Consider the following 20,826-nt stretch of genomic DNA (forward strand, 5'->3'; position numbering starts at 1 on the left):
ATGCAAACAAACTTAGGCAGGTTGGACAGAAAAATGAAACTATGAAATACTTTCTGAATTCTTTATATAAAAAAGAGTAGTATCTTACAATAAATTTAAAAATCAATACAGTAAAAAAGGAAACTATATTACAAATGTAAAGGAATACTGTTATCCACGATGTGACATAAATGCGTTTCTTCCTCAATTGTGAATCATTCATATAAAAAAAAGAGTAGTATTTTACAGTAAATTTATAAAATCAATACAGTTATAAAAAGGAAACATTACATATGGAAAGGATATACTCTTCTCCAGGATGTAATCTAAATGCGCTTTCTCAGTTGCCTATTAACGATTTTGGCTGGATCCTCGTTCCTTACTTTGGGCTAAAATAGAATCGAAAAACAATGTAAGTATGTATATCACTGGGAAAATTCAAAATCTATACTCTAAAACAAATTAATATATTTGGCAAACGAAAGCAACATACAGAAGTTACTTTCAAAATTTTCCTTGTAAACAACCAAATTTCAGATTGCATTTTGAAGTATATTTAGGCAGAAAAGGAAGAAGGCTTTTACTTTGTGCCAGGTCCGTAGCTAGAATTGATCTCCAGGGGTGGTGACTATCAGGTTACAGGGTCTTTGTAAACCAAGCCAATTTTTTTCAAAAGTCTAGCAGTATTAAATAAAGGTAAATTGTGTGTGACCTCCAGTCGTAACCAACACCACACTTTTCAATGCAAAAATAACCAAGGGTTATTTCGCTTGGTGTGAAAAGATAGAACTACAAGAAGGCACATGCGGTTCTTGAAACTGAAAGACTAATGCACACGTATCGTGTTGTTATAAAGAAATACATGAAAGGCAAAAGCAATTCCTATACATTTGTCTTTTTTTTCTTTCTGAAAAGAGTGATTTCAAGAACTGAAAAATGATGTTATGTAGTTTTATTCATGTCCAGATTTTATTAGAATAATGAAATTAAGGAGACTTAGGTGGGCAGGCCATGTGACACGAACGGGAGAGAAAAGAAGAGTTTACAGGAGTCTTGTTGGGAAACCTGATGGTAAGAGACCTGTAGGAAGGCCAAGACGAAGATGGAGGGATAATGTTGAGATGGACCTAAAGGAAATCTGTAGGGATGGAGAAAGAGTGGATAGATCTCGGGATAGGGACAAATGGGAGGCTTGTATTGCTGCAGCCATAAACCTTCGGGTTTAAGGCAGCTAGACAGAGTTAGTTAGAGCCCACATACAGACAGTTACAGTTATCCACAACCTATGAACAGAGATTTAATGACCCAAGAAGATGCAATAGATAACAACACTACTGATTTGCTATTTAAGAACACTGACTAGCAATGATTTTACAGCCCCTTCACAAAATATAACTGATAAGAAATTAGAAGATGCCCATGTCCAGCTAGGTTATACAATCAAGATTACCACCATGACAAATGCTACTTACAGATGACACCTCGGGATATGAAAACTCTTGGGCTGATGAACTCAAGAGACATCTTCGTGGTTTCCTTCCTCTCGTTGTTGGTTCAAAGTTTTCATCATCTGAAAAGTATGCGAGTAAATCAAAATGTCTGAGTTAACTGACAAAAAAGAAGTTGAAAAAATACTGTTCACTTTAATAATGCCCATCTATAAATAATAGGGATGGGACCGATTAATAGGTACTCTATCGGTATCGGCCGATAGAGTCATATCGGTGTATCGATAAAATTACCGATTATTTTACTGATCCGATATATCGATAAATATCTGATAATTTAGTGCAAAATTCTGCCATTTTGTTATAATTTTTATGGATAATCTCCATGCCCTACTTTCTAAAAAAGTAAATTTCTAAATATGCAATTTCTTTTTCACTGCAGTCAACTTGAAACACACATTTATTAAGGAGGTCAATGAACCTTAGGACCATTTCTAATTTTATATCGGATCGGTAGAATATAGATTCTTTATCAGTATCGGCCAAAATTTCATATCGGCCCATCCATAATAAATAAGCATTTTATTACCAAAATTGAGATTTCATTAAAACAAATACTAGAGCTGAGCCAATTCAGCCGATACCAAAGATTTCGAGTGGATTTTTATTTTTACTCATTTGTAAAGATTTGTCCTTTTCAAAGGTCCGTTCAGCTTTCCTTGTGACAAGTTCCCGCACAGGAATTCCATGTACATTTTTGAAAATGATGCCCCCTCCTGGTAAGCAGATGACAAGATCAAAAGGCAGGGCTAAAGTGAAAGTGCTGCATCCAAACGTAATATTGAAGGCATGCAATTGGCAGGTGGTCAATGCTATATGGAGACAAAAGAAACCATTCATGGCCAATTCTTGCTCCCAAACTCATGGGGTAAAAGCGTGGAAGTTTTCAAAACCTGCATTATTATCATGCTAGGCTCATTCTGGAGTTCTTGGGAAAGGGACGAACGTCGCTGTGATAGGGATGGTTGTGGGTTTTCTTCTTGTGCTCTACCCTTCTGTGTGACTGCTGGACGACACCAATACTGCAGATACTTGTTTTTATTGCAAATGACAGAATAATGTACAGCAGGCCCTACATACAGCTGGCCATTTGTATTTGTATGTATTTCTGTCATTTTCCTCCCTCTACAGGCCAATCCAAAAGACAAGAATGTTCTTTACATGAAAGTGGGAATCCTGAAATGAAGCAGCCACTGGTTTTATCGGCTAGCAACATTTCAAAAACAACTTCTTTTTGCATTCCTGGAGTAGAAAGTACTTCACATTTAAAGTGCTATGATGCTACATGAGAATAATTTTGGAGTTATTTAATGTTATTAATACAATGTGATGAGTTTTTGATTCTGTACCTAGCCACTATTATTTTAAATTTGAATTATACAAGTATCGCTATCTGTTGGAATCTGTCAGGGCTCAACCCTAACAAATACTGCATCTGGCATTGAACTTCTCCATACCCAGGATGAACAATTTCAAAAATTTAAACAGGTAACACCTATTCCTTGAACATAAAACTGACCTTTTTGTGAAGATAAATGTTTTCATTATTGCATAAAGGTAACCAAGAAAGTAATGTCGCACTTTCTCCCAACACCTTCAAATGCCAAAAAAGTGATGTGAAGTGGACTTAGCAGGCCAAACAGTCTCCATCAGCAGCAATGACCTGTTTCCAACATTCTGGAAGACTATGGTTTCACTGTGGCAAAACTCTGCTGTATCCTCTAACGCAGTTGTCCAGTGATTGGAACAGATGGTAGTTGGATGAGGCAGCATCTGGGCAATGAAACAGATGTGTCAGGGTTTCAGAGCCACGATAGAACTGTGTCACGAGTAACCTTAGCTACGTGTATCCTTGCATGATCAAGTAGAAGACACCTTTGCGATTCAAGAGTGCTGGTGCCATGTTTTTCAGTTTCTCCAGGAAATGTTCCCGTGTCTCTCCTTAACATATACAGGGTGTATCATAATAGAGTAAACAATTTTAAGAATTTATTTAAACTAAACTATGTGGAATACAACAATGATATTTGTGGTGTATCAATCAGTAACCTTCAAGTTTCTATGAATGTCTACAAACGTCTAAAAATATTCAATGTGGCTTCCACCAGTTACACGACACACACCCCATCAAAATTCTAGTTCTTGCCACACTTTTGCCAAGAACTCCTCGTCCACCAAAGAAAGGGTATTTTTTATTCTCTCCATTAGCTGTTGTATATTCTGCAGTATAGGTGGTACATAGACTTGGTCTTTTACAAAGCCCCAAATGCAGACGTCTAAGGATATAAGCACGGGCGTAACTTGGGACTGAGGGGGCACAATCAGACTTGGGGCCTAATTTTGAAGGGGCAGAATCAGACTTGGGGCCTAATTTTGAAGGGGCACAATCAGACTTGGGGCCTAATTTTGAAGGGGCAGAATCAGACTTGGGGCCTAATTTTGAAGGGGCAGAATCAGACTTGGGGCCTAATTTTGAAGGGGCAGAATCAGACTTGGGGCCTAATTTTGAAGGGGCAGAATCAGACTTGGGGCCTAATTTTGAAGGGACAGAATCAGACTTGGGGCCTAATTTTGAAGGGGCAGAATCAGACTTGGGGCCTAATTTTGAAGGGGCAGAATCAGACTTGGGGCCTAATTTTGAAGGGGCAGAATCAGACTTGGGGCCTAATTTTGAAGGGGCAGAATCAGACTTGGGGCCTAATTTTGAAGGGGCAGAATCAGACTTGGGGCCTAATTTTGAAGGGGCAGAATCAGACTTGGGGCCTAATTTTGAAGGGGCAGAATCAGACTTGGGGCCTAATTTTGAAGGGGCAGAATCAGACTTGGGGCCTAATTTTGAAGGGGCAGAATCAGACTTGGGGCCTAATTTTGAAGGGGCAGAATCAGACTTGGGGCTTAATTTTGAAGGGGCAAAATCAGACTTGGGGCCTAATTTTGAGGGGACAGAATCAGACCTGGGACTTAAGTTTGGGGGAGGAGATTTAAAAAGTTTTCCAGCCAATATAAACAGCATCCAGGATTACTTGCTAAAAAAACCTGACATTTGCAAAATCATAAATATTACTCTTTATTACTTTGATCCTCAAGTCCCCTAACTTGTAAATTTTAATAAACATGAAAATTTTGGGGGGCACATGCCCCCCCCACCCCTTGCCTCTGCCAAGTTACACCTATGGATGCAAGGTCTGGGAACTTTGTCAAGACACACCCGGCTTTTTCTGCATCTGAGAAAGTCGCCATTTTTTTTTTTAACACTACACTAGCTCCGCAATGAACATGTTCACAAAAGTATTGCACATGAAAAAAAAAATTGAAGATTTTCTCATTGTTGGGTTTCAGATAATGTTTTAATAAAAAACCTGGTAAGTTGTTTACTCTATTATTATACATGCTGTACAGTCATGGACACTTCTGGGTTGTAATGATTCCATTGACTTTCAATGGAATTTTTACAACCCAGAAGTGTCCGTGACTCTACAAACCCACCAACAAGTATTGTATTTTCATATTTTCTGTAACCTTGACAGTCGCAGTGTGAGAAGTACATGACAGTCGACATTGCAAAAAACTGACAAAACTTATTTGTTCCCTTCATATCAAGGAAAATCAAAATTAACCCTTAAACGCCAAGGCTGTTTTTCGTGGAATTAGCCTGATGCCCAGCATGTTGTCAGAATGAAATTTGAAAATTTAATATTTTGGAAACTACGAATGGAGTTACAAATCATGCCTCATTTGGTTCAATACAAATCAAGCTGCAAGTACTTGGTCATAAAAATTAATTTTGTGTTATCATCAGATGAAAGTAATGTGACATGGCAGCATAACATAGCAGGAAACAAGCAAACATGCCGCTGAAACTGTCATATTTATTTTTCAGCAATTATAGAAAGTCAAAGCTCAAAGAAATGTTTTAATTACTTTGTCAGTATGATTATCAAGTGAGTGGAAAATGACAGGAAGAACTGAAAAAAAGTAAAATTTTCCTGTGAAGTTATAAAGATTACAAAATTCAATTGTTCAAATTAAAGTATAAGTGGTGTAAAGATACAAGGTTATGAAATTTATCTTTTTTAGCGCTACTGCAGGTTTTTCACACTAAATCCTACTTTTTGTTATTCCAAGCTCATACATGATTGATTTGCAAAGATGGGGGTGACTGATGATATGATGAATGGACACTCGCAAACATCCAAGCCCAGGCCAGGATTTGAACCCGGGACCCCTGGAATCATGCACGACGTGCTACCACTCTGCTACGGGGACCAGTAAGCTCATACATAAGAAGGTTCATTCAATTATTTCTTTAATGCATACCGAGTGTATATACAATATGAAATTTATATATGACCTGAGGAAATACATTGATTGATTTGGTGTTTTAAGTCCACTTTATGCACAGTAAGGATAACTGGGACTGGACCTACAGTTTAAAATGGGTTTCGAACCACTATGTGCCTCCACAGGGTATCAAATCCAGGATCCCTTGATTACAAGGTGACAACACTAAGGAAATACATTGTAAGCACTATACAATATAATGCACATGAACAATGCAGTACATAAACAAGAAATTTTACTAATAAACATTGTTTCTAATTTCCTAATGTAAAAGGGAACATTATATGATGCATGAATTATGCAAAGATTATTACTCACCAGAAGGAGGTATAACTTCTCTTCCTGGTCTACCCCGTCTGCAAACAAAAATAATCCAATTAGCACATTTTTTTTTGATTACCACAATTTGCATCTGACCTCAGATTAGGTAATACACCTCAACTATGATTATGAAAGATTGTGTAGCATTCAAATTTAGAAAAAAAATTATCTGTAAAAATTACTGATTATTTTATCGATGCGATATATCTATCAATATCTTATAATTTAGTGCAGAATTCTGCCATTTTTAAATAATTTTTATGGATAATCTCCATAATCTTAAAAAAATAAATGTCTAAATATTCAACATCTTTGCACTGCATTCACCTGGAAAAACCCTTTATTAAGGAGGTCAAAGTTACGTACATTTCAGGTTCTTCGTGTATCATTTTGGATTTTATATCTGATCAGTTATCGGTATCTGCCAAAATTTCTTATTAACCCATCACTAAAAAAAATATTTTTTATTACTTTGCCAGTGTAATTTATCAACTTTTAACATTTCAAGAAAACAGTTGTAATCCCTCATTATTATTATTATTTTTGAAGTGTGGATTGAAAATAAATATACAGTGGAACCTCGATTTTAAGTTTTTCAGGGGACCAATCAATGTAAAATAGAGGAAAATTTTATAACATTTTGCTATGTTGGGACCATCAAGATTGAATGTAAAATGCGGGAAAATGTAAAATCCAGGAACATAACATTGGGGTGGTATTAAATCTGAATGTTGAGATTTCACACCAACAGATACTTACGAACAATGTGATTTCCACTGCAGGAAAACAACATTCAATAGTCTTACAAATGGAACAGTGGCAAAAACAGATTAACAAAGATGTGTCTTGTTATTCATTTTAATTGTATGATGACATAATTCTGTAACGTAACGAACTAGGTAAAATGAGAAATGGGACAGATTAATTGGTACTCAGATCAGTTTCGAATATAGGCATGTCATATCAGTAAAATTACCAATCTGATATATATGTACTTCAGCCCAAAACCCTACCATTAATTAATTTTATCACTTTCATAAAAACAGCTTATTAACTAATGCCTAGAGGCATGCACATTTCATTTTTGACAAAAATGCTAAATGTGAAATAACTCATTCTAATGTTACTTTTTCATGTTTCTGAAAGGTGTGAGGTGCATTTTCCTACCCTGTTTTGTCACGAAATGATGCGAAATGAACTACAAAATGCAAAAGAGAATCTTAGAGTTTACTTACCAATGCGACACTTTCTGAAGTCATAATTATCCTGAGAGTTATGCAATTCACGGAAAATTGATTAATTCTGCTGTAAATATTTGAGAAGCAAAAATGGACCCCTTTACACAGGAATAAACTTAATGCTCTGGTGACGACATAAATGTGCTATTAGAAGTGAAATGTTTATTTTGCGTAGCAAGAGCAGTTGTTAAATCAAATTTGGGATTATATTCACATTTTTAAAACTAAAATGTAATTTTATATACTGCTTTTTCACCAGTATAACAGCGAAATTTTGCTTTTTTATTTACCAAAAATATGTACCTCTACTAATGCCTGTTGCAAAATGCAATAATGAGTGAAAAAAAGACAATTCACGAGAGCCAGCAGTGAAAGATATTTTTTTTTAAATACGGTACATTTAATGTTTTAAGATTTCTCTACTGTTAATATAATTTTTTTGTACACAGCTGAACCCAGCAATAGATGGCACCAATACATGAAGCAAGGCTATATCTGCTGTCCCATACCATGACCACGTGGTCTAAGGCATCAGGCTTTGGGCTTGGGCTATATTACATGTGCTGGTTCGAGTCTCATGGGGGGGGGGGGGGAGAGAATTGTAACAACTTCTTGCCTGGGATTTCAGTCAGTGTATGGACTGGTGGTCACCAACACAGTGAGAAAATTGGGGAGCTACACATGAGTAGCATAATGGCATCATGGAAACCTACAACAACTGGAGATTCATCGTGCTGACTACACATTACCCCATAACCGGTTGGATGTCCACCCACCTTTGCTGAGACATGTGGGAGCGAGGCTGGGGTTTGGAGGTAGGTCCTGACGTCATGGGTTATATTATTATTAGGGATGGGCCAATATGAAATTTTGGCTGATACTGATAAAGTAACGATATAAAATTTACCGACAGATATTCTACCAATCCGATATAAAATTAGAAATGGTCCTTGAAGAACCTGAAAGTTTCATTGACCTCCTTAATAAATGTGTATTTCGAGGTGACTGCAGTGAAAAAGAAATTGCATATTTAGAAATTTAAGTTTTTAGAAAGTAGAGCATGGAGATTATCCATAAAAATTACAACAAAATGGCAGAAGTTTGCTCTAAATTATCAGATATTTATCGATATATCGGATCAGTAAAATAATCGGTAATTTTACCGATAAACCAATACACCGATATGCCTATATCTGCCAAAACCGATAGAGTACCGATTAATCGGTCCCATCCCTAATTATTATCTATATACACTTTGTAAAGAATAAATATCATCATTTCATTAATTTTAGTCTTCAGCATTTTGCTCCTGCATTCTCTGATGTTTTATTAATTTCATCCTATGATTTATTTACCTAACAATTAATAAAAATACTACATCTATACAATATATATGTATTATTTTCGCCATGGTTAAATACATGGAGCACTTTGCAAAAGTAATAACAAAATTCAAGTAAATATAGCTTGTGGAACGTGTATGCACAAAAATAATTTTTGCAAGTAGAAAGATTGAACAAAGGGTTTACATGTAGCATGATGTGTCAGTTTTAATCATAGTATGTTGTTGAATTTGTTTTAAGTTCACTTCATGCACAAAAAGGCTAATCGGAACTGGACCTACGGTTTAAATTGGGATCTGAACCAATATGTGACCCCACCGGGAATCGAACTCAGGACCTCTTGACAACGACGTTTAATCATGGTAAATGCACAAAAATATATGTACACACACACACACACACACACACACACATATATATATATATTTCAACATTTGTAATAAGAATACTGTGATGCTATTCTTTCTTTAGAGAGTGTATCAGCCTAAAAGAAAAAAACTGACCCATCTCAGTAATAATAAAATTACCACTGTTGCAAAATATTCACTGTAATGTATTGCGTCCAGTCCCACTAACTCAATCAGCACATTCCAATATTAAATTTAAGTATGTACAAAAAACTTACCTTGTTCTGTCTCTTGTATTTGGAGGCGGGAGGTTTTCCTTTTGTGGTATTCTGGTGCGGCAACGTGACTGAGATTTGGCATTCTCCTCTGGCTCCTAGAAGAATAAAAAGAAATAAATGTCAATGACGAACTAGTTCCTTCAAGCATACATTGGTGCATTGTGGGGACAGAAAAAAAAAAAAAAAAAAAACAGAGTTGGAAGTGGTAGGAAAAAAACAGCTTTTTTGGTTGGGTTTTTTTCACAAAAGTGTCAGTACTTTTTCTGTTCCATGGTTTTCATTTTATCTCCCTACTGTAAAATAGACACTCATTTCTAAATATAAAATACAATTTTACAATTTACAATATGAAATTCGTAGCTAGACATAAACAGTGTTTTCAAGAAAGCTGGCTTTTTTTAATGGACTGTTCTTTCCGAGTGTTATCTTCATATTTCAGTAGGCTTATTAAATATATCGATGTAGTATAAACATATTTACATAGTAATAATGTAGGGGTCTAGGGAATTCTCAGGCATTTTATGTAAGGTAACATACTCGATGGTCAATCGCTAAACTGGACATACAAAAAGTTTGGACATTCCTACAATACATGAATGAATGAGAAGGTAAGAGATAAAAGATTTTTGAATAAGCAAATACACCCAGCACCAAGTATTATGTAGTACCCAAAGACACACAAACCTGTTCCGAATCGGCAAGATAATCTGAGTTGTCTGGCTTGATGTTCCTCAACTTGTGCTACAAGAGAAATGCAGAAGCTTAGTATGTAATGGAATGATTCAACTGTGTAACATACGAGGTATGATTGGGAAAAATAATACCGAGCCTGTAAATTCCAGTAGCCTATTTATTAGAAGAATTCAAATACTCACGTGAAAGGATACTTCATACACTACTTCTCAACATAGTCTCCTTCCCAGTTCAAGCCTTGACCCCAGCGCTTCAAGAGGTTCATGTCTCGCAGAACTCAGGGCCCTGTTGTCACAGCCCAACCCTTAATTCGTGCTTGACATCATCATCCGAGTGAAATCAGTTATCGCTGCACCTACGAACATTTCTTTTCTGCCTTGAAGAACCATCTCAGGGGATGCCGGTTTCACTCGGATGATGATGTCAGGCACGAAGCAAGGGTTGTGCTCCGACAACAGGAGCATGAAGTATCCTTTCACGTGAGTCTATTTGAATTTGTCTAATAAATAGGCTACTGGAATTTACACGCTTTGTATTATTTTATTCCTATCATCCATCGTACTTCCAATAAAGTTTCATTAAAATAATATGAGCAGACAAAACATTTAAAAAGATGTTAGCTATAAAAAAAACAGCAGTCTCGAATCTAATGAATGAACTTAAAACCTTTAGATATCTGACAGCCACACAATTTATGCCCTAGACACCTAACAGTTGATTAATTGGCCAGAACTGCAGGACTGCAACTAACATGCCATTTCTACAAAACCAAAAATGATATTTTTAGTTACCTTTTCTTGTTCGCATCTGAATTTTGCAAAACCTATAAAGGCAGTCTCAATAAATCACAGTTCTGATCACAAAATGTGCCATGCTTTTTTTTTGCCCAAATCTTGACCTTTTATTTACAATAAATAGTGTCCCTACTTATTAGACATGATAGTTGTCAATTCATTTTTACTCTGGAGGCATACATGCCAGCGGAAACTCTATACAGAACAGGCAAACCTACAATGTGTTGCAGAGGTCGAGCAAGTAACGGTATTCAAAATGAGCTACAAAATTAGAAGAGGAACATATACTTCTCTTCCTTTGCCTGATATTAGACAATATAATATTTGCTATTTACCAGAGTGGGATAACACAAGAATTTCAAAATGCCAAACTGCAATGGGAGATCATATGTTTGGTGGGCAAAGTGCAATAACAGTTATATGTGTGTGTGTATGAAGTACCAAAATAATAGGGATGGGACCGATTAATCGGTACTCTATCGGTATCGGCCAATATAGGCATATCGGTAAAATTACCGATCCGATATATCGATAAATATCTGATAATTTTGTGAAAAGTTTTTGCCATTTTGTTATAATTTTTATGGATAATTTCCATGCCCTACTTTCCAAAAAAATAATGTCTAAATATGCAATTTCTCTTTCACTGCAGTCACCTCGAAATACACATTAAGGAGGTCAATGAACCTTTCAGGTTCTTCAGAGACCATTTCTAATTTTATATCGGATCGGTAGAATATCGGTTATCGGTATTGATAAATTTTATATCGGTACTTTATCGGTATCGGCCCATCCCTACAAAATAATGTTTGAAAATGAAAATCCAGCACATACATATTGAAATCATGTACCATGTTTTTAAAATAAAATTTCCAACATTTTGCTGCATACTGTGCCAGATATGGATCAAATCACATGTGGGGCATTCCAGCCTTACTTGCACGACATTTTACACACAAAATTTAAGGTTCTAGACACGAGATTGGATTAAATATTCATAATGACATGATTTCATAGAATTTGGAAGTACTTTGTGGTGTCTGCTTACAAATAATAATAATAAAAAAAAGAGTTTAGTATACTGGCATAGGCTGAATGCATGAAAAGCATTAACAAAAGTGTGTTACGTGTGTGATGCTTTAAAAATAGTATAGCAAATTTTGACTTCATTCATTGCATATAGGCTGCAGATGCTACTAACTTTTATTGGAGAAATGTGTAAATTATATGCATCCACACACATTTAAACCTTATTTAAATCAAAACTATAATAATTTCCACATTAATTCATTTTGTTATTAACATGCGGTAGGACCATTTTTCGTTGAATGTCCCATGTAAAAACACTGTCTAATATCTAATATGGTAATCACAAAAATAAAACCTATTTTACTTGTATTTCTAGGCCTTGCACCTTAACATAAACATTTTTTCAAACAAACAACACTTACTTGCAGACTATGAATCCTCTGATCCTTGTCTTTAATGTCATCATTTGCCTGTTTCAGTTTCTCCTCCAATCTCGAGACTTTAGATTCCAAGTCCTGAAAGAAAACAAAAGGGTACAAAACTTTGCGTGCAAAACACAACTTAATCTTAATAAAACTGATTTGTTTACTTGAGATTGCCTTTACACGTTTTGCAACATTCAGTTACGGAACCTGATTTCAGGGTCTCAATGAATGCATGAGTTTTAATAGTTTGTGATGAAAAATTAGCAAAACTGTAAATAAAAAAGCAAAATTTTGGTACAAAAACAGTCAATTTCAGGTTCAAAAGCGGTAAATAAAATCAAATTCCGGTGTCATAGTGGTGAAAAATGGGATCAAAACCAGTATATAAAATTACATTTTGGTTTTAAAATTGTGCCCTTAATCCATAATTTGGAAGAGTCAGTGCTTCAGTATCCAGATAGCAGGTGTCCAGTTTGCACGTGTTTGTGAAGTGTTAAAGGTGTTAACGAGTGTTTAAGATTGTTTTGTTTTAGTTTAAGAATTACAGGTACTTTTCTGCTGTCTAATAATGCCACTTACAATTTTAAACAATGCATTTTTATGTACAACTCTTACGTCATTACGAATTCCTGTAGGGAAGTCAGAAGGCATTTGGCAGCAAAATCCCCAGATGTTCCTGTTCCACACATAGACAATGTTCGAGAACATATGAGCAAATTTAGGGAAACAGGGTCTGTTTGTGATAAGCAGCAAAGGGGTAACTGCATGTGCTTACTGGGGAGAAACTATATGACGACTGAGCACGATTGGAACAAACTCTTCAAAAATCCCTCCGGCGTCTTGCACAAGAAACAGACATTTGCACGACGTCTGCATGGAGCGCAACCAAGCTTTTAAACTTGATGACATACATTAGAAGAATTGGAAGAAAATATCAGGAGAGTAATTGAAGCAATTTCGGAAGAGGAACTGATGCATGTTAGTGAAAATTTCCTTAAAAAATGCCGTAAATGTGTGGAAGCAAGGACATTTTCAACACCTCTTCTAACAAGGTGTGTGCTTATTTTAATTTTAACCGTCTGTGTATAATTGTACGAGCAAATTTCATTACATAGCTAGCGGTTCCATTTATGCAGATGTAGCATCCAGTTTGCCAGCAGACTGACTCTCGCTGCATAGTGTAGCTGCCGCTCCACGGAAGACTCGGCCGTAAAAGGCACTGTGTATCATCAACAAAGTGGTTGTTGAAGAGTAATAGCCCATTCATGTATCACTGCTACATACATTTTTCATTCACTTTGGTCTATTGTGGTGTCCCCTGGTGCATGAAAAAATACTAACTTCTTTGGTAAAATTTTGATTTTCTCCTTCCTCCTCCTCTAACCTCTATAGTCTGGATGGTCGAAATTTTGACACCCACATGTATACCCCTAGAGGATGGATGGTGGATATTTCGACCAGAAGCGTGCGGCAGCAATTAATGCACCATTTCTTGAAAACTGCACATAATATTTCAGTTCTGTCTTTCTTGATATTTAGTATACTTATGAAGGTATGACATACTTGAATTACAAAATACAGATGGGGGACAAAATAATACGAACACCTGTGAAAAAGTATGCCACATTTCACACCGGCAGTACAGCAGCACCACCTGGCACTAAAGTCTGCCACCTAGTGGCTGTGAAGGGGAAGGTATTAGTTTGCCAACAGCAGTCATTGGTGGTGCATTCGTCTAACATACGCTCTCAAGAGACACTGCAATGTCAGACCTGACAAGAGTTCCAAAGAGGCATGATTGTTAGAGCACGTTCAGCTGGAGCCACGGTGACTGAAACCTCAAAGCTTGTTGGGTGTGCAAGGAGCACAGTATCAGCCGTTATGACAGCATACACAACACAAGGTAAGATGGCGTCTTCAAAGCACAACAGTGGACGAAAGACAAAGCTTGCTGCTCAGGATAGGAGGGTGTTGAAGCGCATAGTAGCCCGAAAGCACAAGCAATCGTTATCCGAGATAACATCTGAAATGAACAGGCATCTCCAGGACCCCATTTCAACCAAAACTGTCAAAAGGGAACTCCATGCTGCAAACATTCATGGCCGAGTGGCAATTTGTAAGCCATTGGTGACATCACGTAATGCTGTCAAGCGACGCTAATGGTGCAGAACTCACAGAAGTTGGTCCCCACAGCAGTGGCAACAAGTCATCTGGTCTGATGAATCAACATTCACGTTATTTCAGACCACGGGGCGCATTTATGTGTGGAGAATGCCTCGAGATGCATTTCATCCTGACTGCCTCTTGCCGACTGTGAAGCATGGAGGTGGGTCCATTATGGTATGGGGTGCGATATCTTGGCATGGTGTGGGACCACTTGTTTTTCTGCATGGGAAGATCAATGGCAGTCACTATCGCACCATTCTGGGGGATCATCTCCATCTTTTTGTCCAGACTTTATTTCCTGGGGACCGACCGCTTTTTCAAGACGACAACACTCCTATCCACACTGCTGGGTCTGTCCAAACATGGTTTGAAGAACATGACGATGAAGTAGGACATCTTGAATGGCCCCCACAGTCTCCTGACCTGAACATTATAGAACATTTGTGGGGATATTTGGAGTCCAAACTTCGTGCTCGAAGTCCGCCTCCAGCCACACTTTCGGAATTGGAGACTGCTCTGGAGGAAGAATGGCTCCATATTCCCTTAAACATTGTGCATGACCTCTATGCGTCCATCCCACGTCGCATACAAAGTGTACTTCAGTCACAGGGTGGTCCAACCCCCTATTAATAAAGATTTCTCTACATTCACAGGTGTTCGTATTATTTTGTCCCCCATCTGTATATATCCATTGTTACTACTATTAACAATTGAAGTTTGAAAAAGTTATTATTCCTAAGTTTCCCCCATATTATTATGAGATAGATTTATAAAAGTGACTATAACTTCAAAACTACTGCATCTTTTTGAAAAATTTAAATTCTACAAGCAAGAGTAAGTAAAAAGCTACATTTTAGGCAACGTCCGACAAGGATTCAGAGGGGGTGCGGTGGCAAAGGCCCGATTGTCACAATTTTCCCCGACCATGTGTTATCACATGGCAGCAATTAACATGCCATTTTTCGAAAACTATACATTATATTTCAGTTCTGACTTTTTGTTCATTAGTTTACATCTAAAGATATTATAAAGTGTGTCCATAAATATACTGTCATACTTTAAAGTGGTATTACGTCACCTTGGATAATCGTATTTAAATGAAATTGGAGAAATTTGAAAGAAAAACTCAAATATTTTATTTTACAACTCATAGACATTGAATGTGGCCCCCACGAGTGGCCTGCAGACATCAAGGTGATATTCCCATTCATGCCACACACGCTCCAACATATCCACAGGGATGGACTGGATTGCAAAACTGATGTGAATTTGCAGTTCTTGCAGGTTTTGAGGCAATGGGGGTACATAGACACAATCTTTTATGTAACCCCATAAAAAAAGTCACAGACTGGCAAGTCAGGTGACCTCGGTGGCCAATTGTAGAAGACATTATCATCATTTCCGGCACGTCCAATCCATCTTCCTGGAAGCTGCTCATTCAGATGTTTCCGAACATGTAAATGCCAGTGAGGAGGTGCTCCATCTTGTTGAAAAATACATTAATTGCCTTCATTTTCTTCCTATTGTGGAAATAACCATTCAGTGAGCATGTCAAGATAAGTTGGACCTTTCACAGTGGCCTCTCGAAAGAAAAATGGGCCATAGACTTGAAGTTTCGATATGGCACAAAATACATTCACTTTAGGGGAGTCTCTTTCAACTTCCAAAATTGCATGTGGATTCTCACTCCCCCAAATCCTTACATTATGTCTGTTCACATTTCCACCAACGTGGAATGTTGCCTCATCACTGAAAATTATTTTTCCTGACAGATTTACGTTATCCTCCATTAGGAACATAAAATGTTCAGAGAAATCTAACCGTTTTACAGGGTCATCAGGTTTCAACTTGTGCACTAATTGCAGTTTGTAGGGGTGAAACTTCAGTCGCGTATGCAGGATCTTAGATACGGTGGATTTAGGGATGTTCAACTCCTGACTAGCTCTACGTACAGACTTCTTAGGACTACGAACAATTGCCTGCCACACTTGTTCCACAATTCCCGCATTGACAGATGGTCTCCCTGAATGGCCTTTCCTTTGATGACATATGCAGCCACGATCCACAAAATCCCGGTACCACTTCAAAATTGACGTGTGTGAAGGAGCCTGATTTTGAAACCTTCGCCTATAAGCACGCTGAACCTTCACCAAACTCTGCGTGGAATGATATTCTAAAACACACCAACTACGTTCTTAAATCTTCCGTAATAACCGCACAATTTTAAAGGAAAACATTCACATGTAACCTGCCTGCCTGCTAAATATCCAACAATGAACCCACATCGTCCATTATTGTCAGGAGTGAATTTATTTCAGTTTCTATTTTTGATCTCGTTCATTGTTGTCCATTGTTGACATGCACAAAAATATTTGAGTTTTTCTTTCAAATGTCACCAATTTCATTTAAATACGATTATCCAAAGCGACGTAATACCACTTTAAAGTATGACAGTATATTTATGGACACGGTGTATAATCGAATTACAAAACAATACATCCGTTGTTACTATTCTTAACAAGCGTCCTTTGGAAAAGCCCTTGTTTTCCTTTTATTACTATGGGATAAATTGAAGATAAAAGGCTGTAACTTCTCAACCACTGCATCTTTCTGAACAATTTAAATTCTAAATGTAAGAATGAGTAAAAAGCAACATTTTAAGTAACATCCAACAATTAAGGGAAAAAGTGAGGGCAAAGGCCCAAAGTTCGAAATTTTCGTAATTACACAATTTCCAAATGCCATAATTTTTTTTTTTTTCAAAGTTGCAGCACGAGCATTACATATTCTCATAGAAAGGTTTTTCGTGCTTCCCTCCAAATTTGGTCCACCCAACGTCCATAGGGCCAATGCTACAAGCAAATTCCAGAAATCGTCCTGAAGCTGGAAAACCTGTACTGTTGCTTTATATATATAATGTTGTTATTTGTTTACTCAAGAAGTGTCATTCTGATTTCAACGAAATTTTGCACAGTTGCAGGAATGTACCACCGCTACATAATACATTCCTTTCGGTATATTGAGGGGGAGACAAGTGTCATTTTTTAAAAAAATCCACTTTCTTCTTCTTCTTCCTTTAACACTAATTATTGGCAGGCACAATATATAAAATTTAAATCCTCTAAAAGTCCTGTATTTAAGAAAACAAAACCAATTTCATCGCTCTACGAGAATTAGTTCTAGAGTTGTTTCTTTATGTACATTGCGGCAAGTATGAAAAGCGTATGCTTGAAAATTCCCGGGGCTTCAATGAGAGGTTCCAGATGATAAAGGTAAACCTTCATTATTGCGAGGTAACAATGTATAAATTTTACCTTGCTAAAAGCCATGTCATTCCAGGAAATTGAAAGAAAGATTTCCTCTTTCTCCACAACAATTAGTTCTAGAGCTAGGATTTCTTTATTTGTGCTTCGCAGCAAGTTTGAAAAGTGTATGCCTGGAAAGTGCTTGTCCACTAATGGGTAAGGGTACATACTTTTCAAGGATGATTGATTTAAATCAGGTGATTTTTTTTTACGTACATTCACCTTGTAATCAATTAATCATGCATATTAGGCTCTAAACGAAAGGAAACAAAATATATGTACTGATCATACCAAAGGAAATGTAATATATAAACTGTAAACACATTTAAATTCTCTTGATTTAAGCTTCAATAATTTTTATGGGAAAAAACAGCAAACATTTTGTGCAGAATAATATACAAAACACTAATCATATTAAACCATAAATAGTATCATTATCATTAAACTGTAAATAAACATGGCAGCTGGTATTTTGCAAACTATCATAAAAAAATTGTCAAAATTAAGTTATAAAGACTATAATAAATATTTTATGTTACAATTATAGAGTACATCCAGAACGTTTAATTTTCACTGGAAGAAAATTTACTGAAATTATCATAGTTTCATTAACACACTCAACATAGTAACTTCATATGTACAGTAGAGGTCTGCACGGGCCTAATTGTAAGGCCCGAGTCCGGCCCGGCCCGAGGAAAAGAAACCCGAACCCGACCCGAGTCCGATAATAAGTAAACATGAGCCCGGCCCGAGCCCGAAAACATAATTAAAATTACTTTCCAATTCAGCATTTGAAAAAAAAATGGGCACTGTTGTACTTCGTTAACTAGCTGTTATAAAAAAATGTATTCTCATTCTCGAAGTAAACCATAATTTCAATAATTAAAAATTATTTTTCGATGACAATATTCGCTAACAAAATAGCCACGAGGCCCGGGCCCGACCCGAGCCCGAGAAGTTCTGGTTCTTTATGGCCCGAGTCCGGCCCGGGTCTAGGCCCAAGGGCCTGGCCCGAGCCCATGCAGACCTCTAATGTACAGCATCAAAAACAGAAAAATGTATGTTTACATATATTTTTATACTTGCTTTAATTAAACTGTTCAAATATTTTACAGGGCAGTTTTCTAGGAAAAGCCTTTCTATAAAGAACATGTACCTACAGGGAGGTCACAAAGTGGGTGTAACCCCCCCCCCCCCCCTGTATTTTCGACACTACAATGGTTATGGTTGAATGCTTGATATGAACACATACCTGATGGTTTAAGTGTCCGCAACATCGGTATGGAGACAGCCTTTTTCGTAGCATGGCCGAACTCTGTGCCATATTGTGGCACATTTCGTGATGCAAGTGTGAATAAGACCTTTTTCCAGGCGGTGACGTGTCCCTTCTCCAAGAAGTCCCAGAGGTGGTTAATCAATGACACAGGTATGTGTTTATATTAAGTAATCCAACTATTACCATTATAGTGTTGAAAATAAAGGGGGTAAGCCCACTTTGTGACCACCCTGTATATGTATGGTGTCAAAAACCATACAAGCAATTTTAATCTTGGTTAAAAAAAATATTAGATTTAAATAATAAAAAAAAATATCCACCCTGCTCTGCATGGGGTTTCCTGTACATTAAAGTTTCATTTATTTAAAATAAACAATACAGTGGAATCCTAATTTTGCGTTCCCAGTTTTACATTTTTCTGCATTATACTACGTTCAGTCTTGATGGCCCAAATTCAGCAAAATGTTACAAAATTTTCGTCAATTTTATGTTTTCCTGCATTTTAAGTTCTATCACCTTGGTCCCCTTAAAAAAGTAAAATTGATACAATACACTGTACAATAGTTTTTCTTGTATGTACGTATTGCTTGCATTCTAGAATTATTTCTCTTGTAGTCTACGGTTATTACAAGCATAAAAACACAGTTTTTCGTTGTGATGTTTCAGGAGAACACACGCTCCCTTCATCAGACAATTATTTTTAGTTTGACTAAAGATACAGTTATAACAATGGTTAAGAATTTTTTTTAAATAAAAAGAGAATCTGTTATACAATGGATGTTGTCAATGTTACATTGGTGTAATATAGCAAAGTAATGGTCTATCAATGGGAAACCCAGTATAATCTCCAGCATTTTCCTTCATTACATTGAATCTCCAATTGTTAATCAGATAGGTGTGGATATCATACTCTACATCAGATATGTAGATGATGTGCTAATTATTGCTAAAAATGAGAACAACATCAAGAAGGTATTTAAATTGTTAAATGAATCACATCCTCGCATAAAATTCACTTGTGAACCCATGAATAACAATGAAATTTAATTTTTTGATCTGAAAATTAAGACAACTGACAACAATTGAAATATCAGTCCATAGGAAAAAACTAGCAGGGGAAAAATACATCCATACGAATTCAGAACATTCTTGTATAACAATGGATAATATATTTTTTTTTCTGTGAGCACAAAGATTATGTTCTAATAATAAGGATATCAAAAATGAAGAAAGGCTTTTTAATATAGCAAAAGAAAATGGCTTTTACACTAACAAAATAAACCAAATCAAAAAACAAGTCACAAAAAAACTAAAGGAAAAGTGAAATCTGTTACAAGAAATTTGTTTGCATTCCATTCCACAAGGGATTCTCACATAAAATTGCAAACATTTTTAGAAGATTTAATTTCAAAATTGTTTTTAGATCACCAAGAAGTTTGGAATGTACATTTAATGAACACAAAATGAGAAAATCTCTACCAGATGTGGAAACCACAGGAATATATAATATAAGTTGTTCATGTTCAAAGGATTATGTAGGACAAACAGCAAGGAAAATGGCAAGAACATGATTTAGACATTATAAATCTAAACCCAAGAACAGGCTTGTCAGCTCACATCATCGAAGAGAAGCATTTGTTTAAAAAGAGTAACGGGAAACATAGATATGAATGTCTGGGAAGCTTCGTTCATTGCAGAACAACACTGGAATAAATTAAATAATGAAAATAGTAGCATAGACCCACTATGGAGTTTTCTTTTTCATAAGTGGAGTAAGCCACCA

General features: G+C 36.5%; 1 protein-coding gene across 3 annotated transcripts in view; it reads right to left on the minus strand.

Annotated features, from left to right (window-relative positions):
* Nucleotides 1-47: 47 nt before the first annotated feature.
* LOC146002569 (uncharacterized) overlaps nucleotides 48-20,826 on the minus strand; it is a 205,775-nt gene continuing 184,996 nt past the window's right edge. For 2 of the 3 annotated variants that reach the window (XM_083140509.1, XM_083140508.1), the window contains exons 27-32: nucleotides 12,294-12,386; nucleotides 10,040-10,096; nucleotides 9,356-9,450; nucleotides 6,147-6,184; nucleotides 1,452-1,549; nucleotides 48-368 (exon numbers count right to left, since the gene is read on the minus strand). In XM_083140509.1, coding sequence (XP_082996635.1) covers nucleotides 306-368; nucleotides 1,452-1,549; nucleotides 6,147-6,184; nucleotides 9,356-9,450; nucleotides 10,040-10,096; nucleotides 12,294-12,386 — 444 coding nt within the window. In that variant the 3' untranslated portion in view covers nucleotides 48-305. The remainder of the gene's footprint in view (nucleotides 369-1,451; nucleotides 1,550-6,146; nucleotides 6,185-9,355; nucleotides 9,451-10,039; nucleotides 10,097-12,293; nucleotides 12,387-20,826) is intronic. The other variant, XM_083140510.1, reaches the window with a different exon arrangement.

The sequence above is a fragment of the Lepisma saccharinum genome, chromosome 18 (assembly GCF_977018435.1).
Source record: "Lepisma saccharinum chromosome 18, izLepSacc3.1, whole genome shotgun sequence".
NCBI lineage: Eukaryota > Metazoa > Arthropoda > Insecta > Zygentoma > Lepismatidae > Lepisma > Lepisma saccharinum.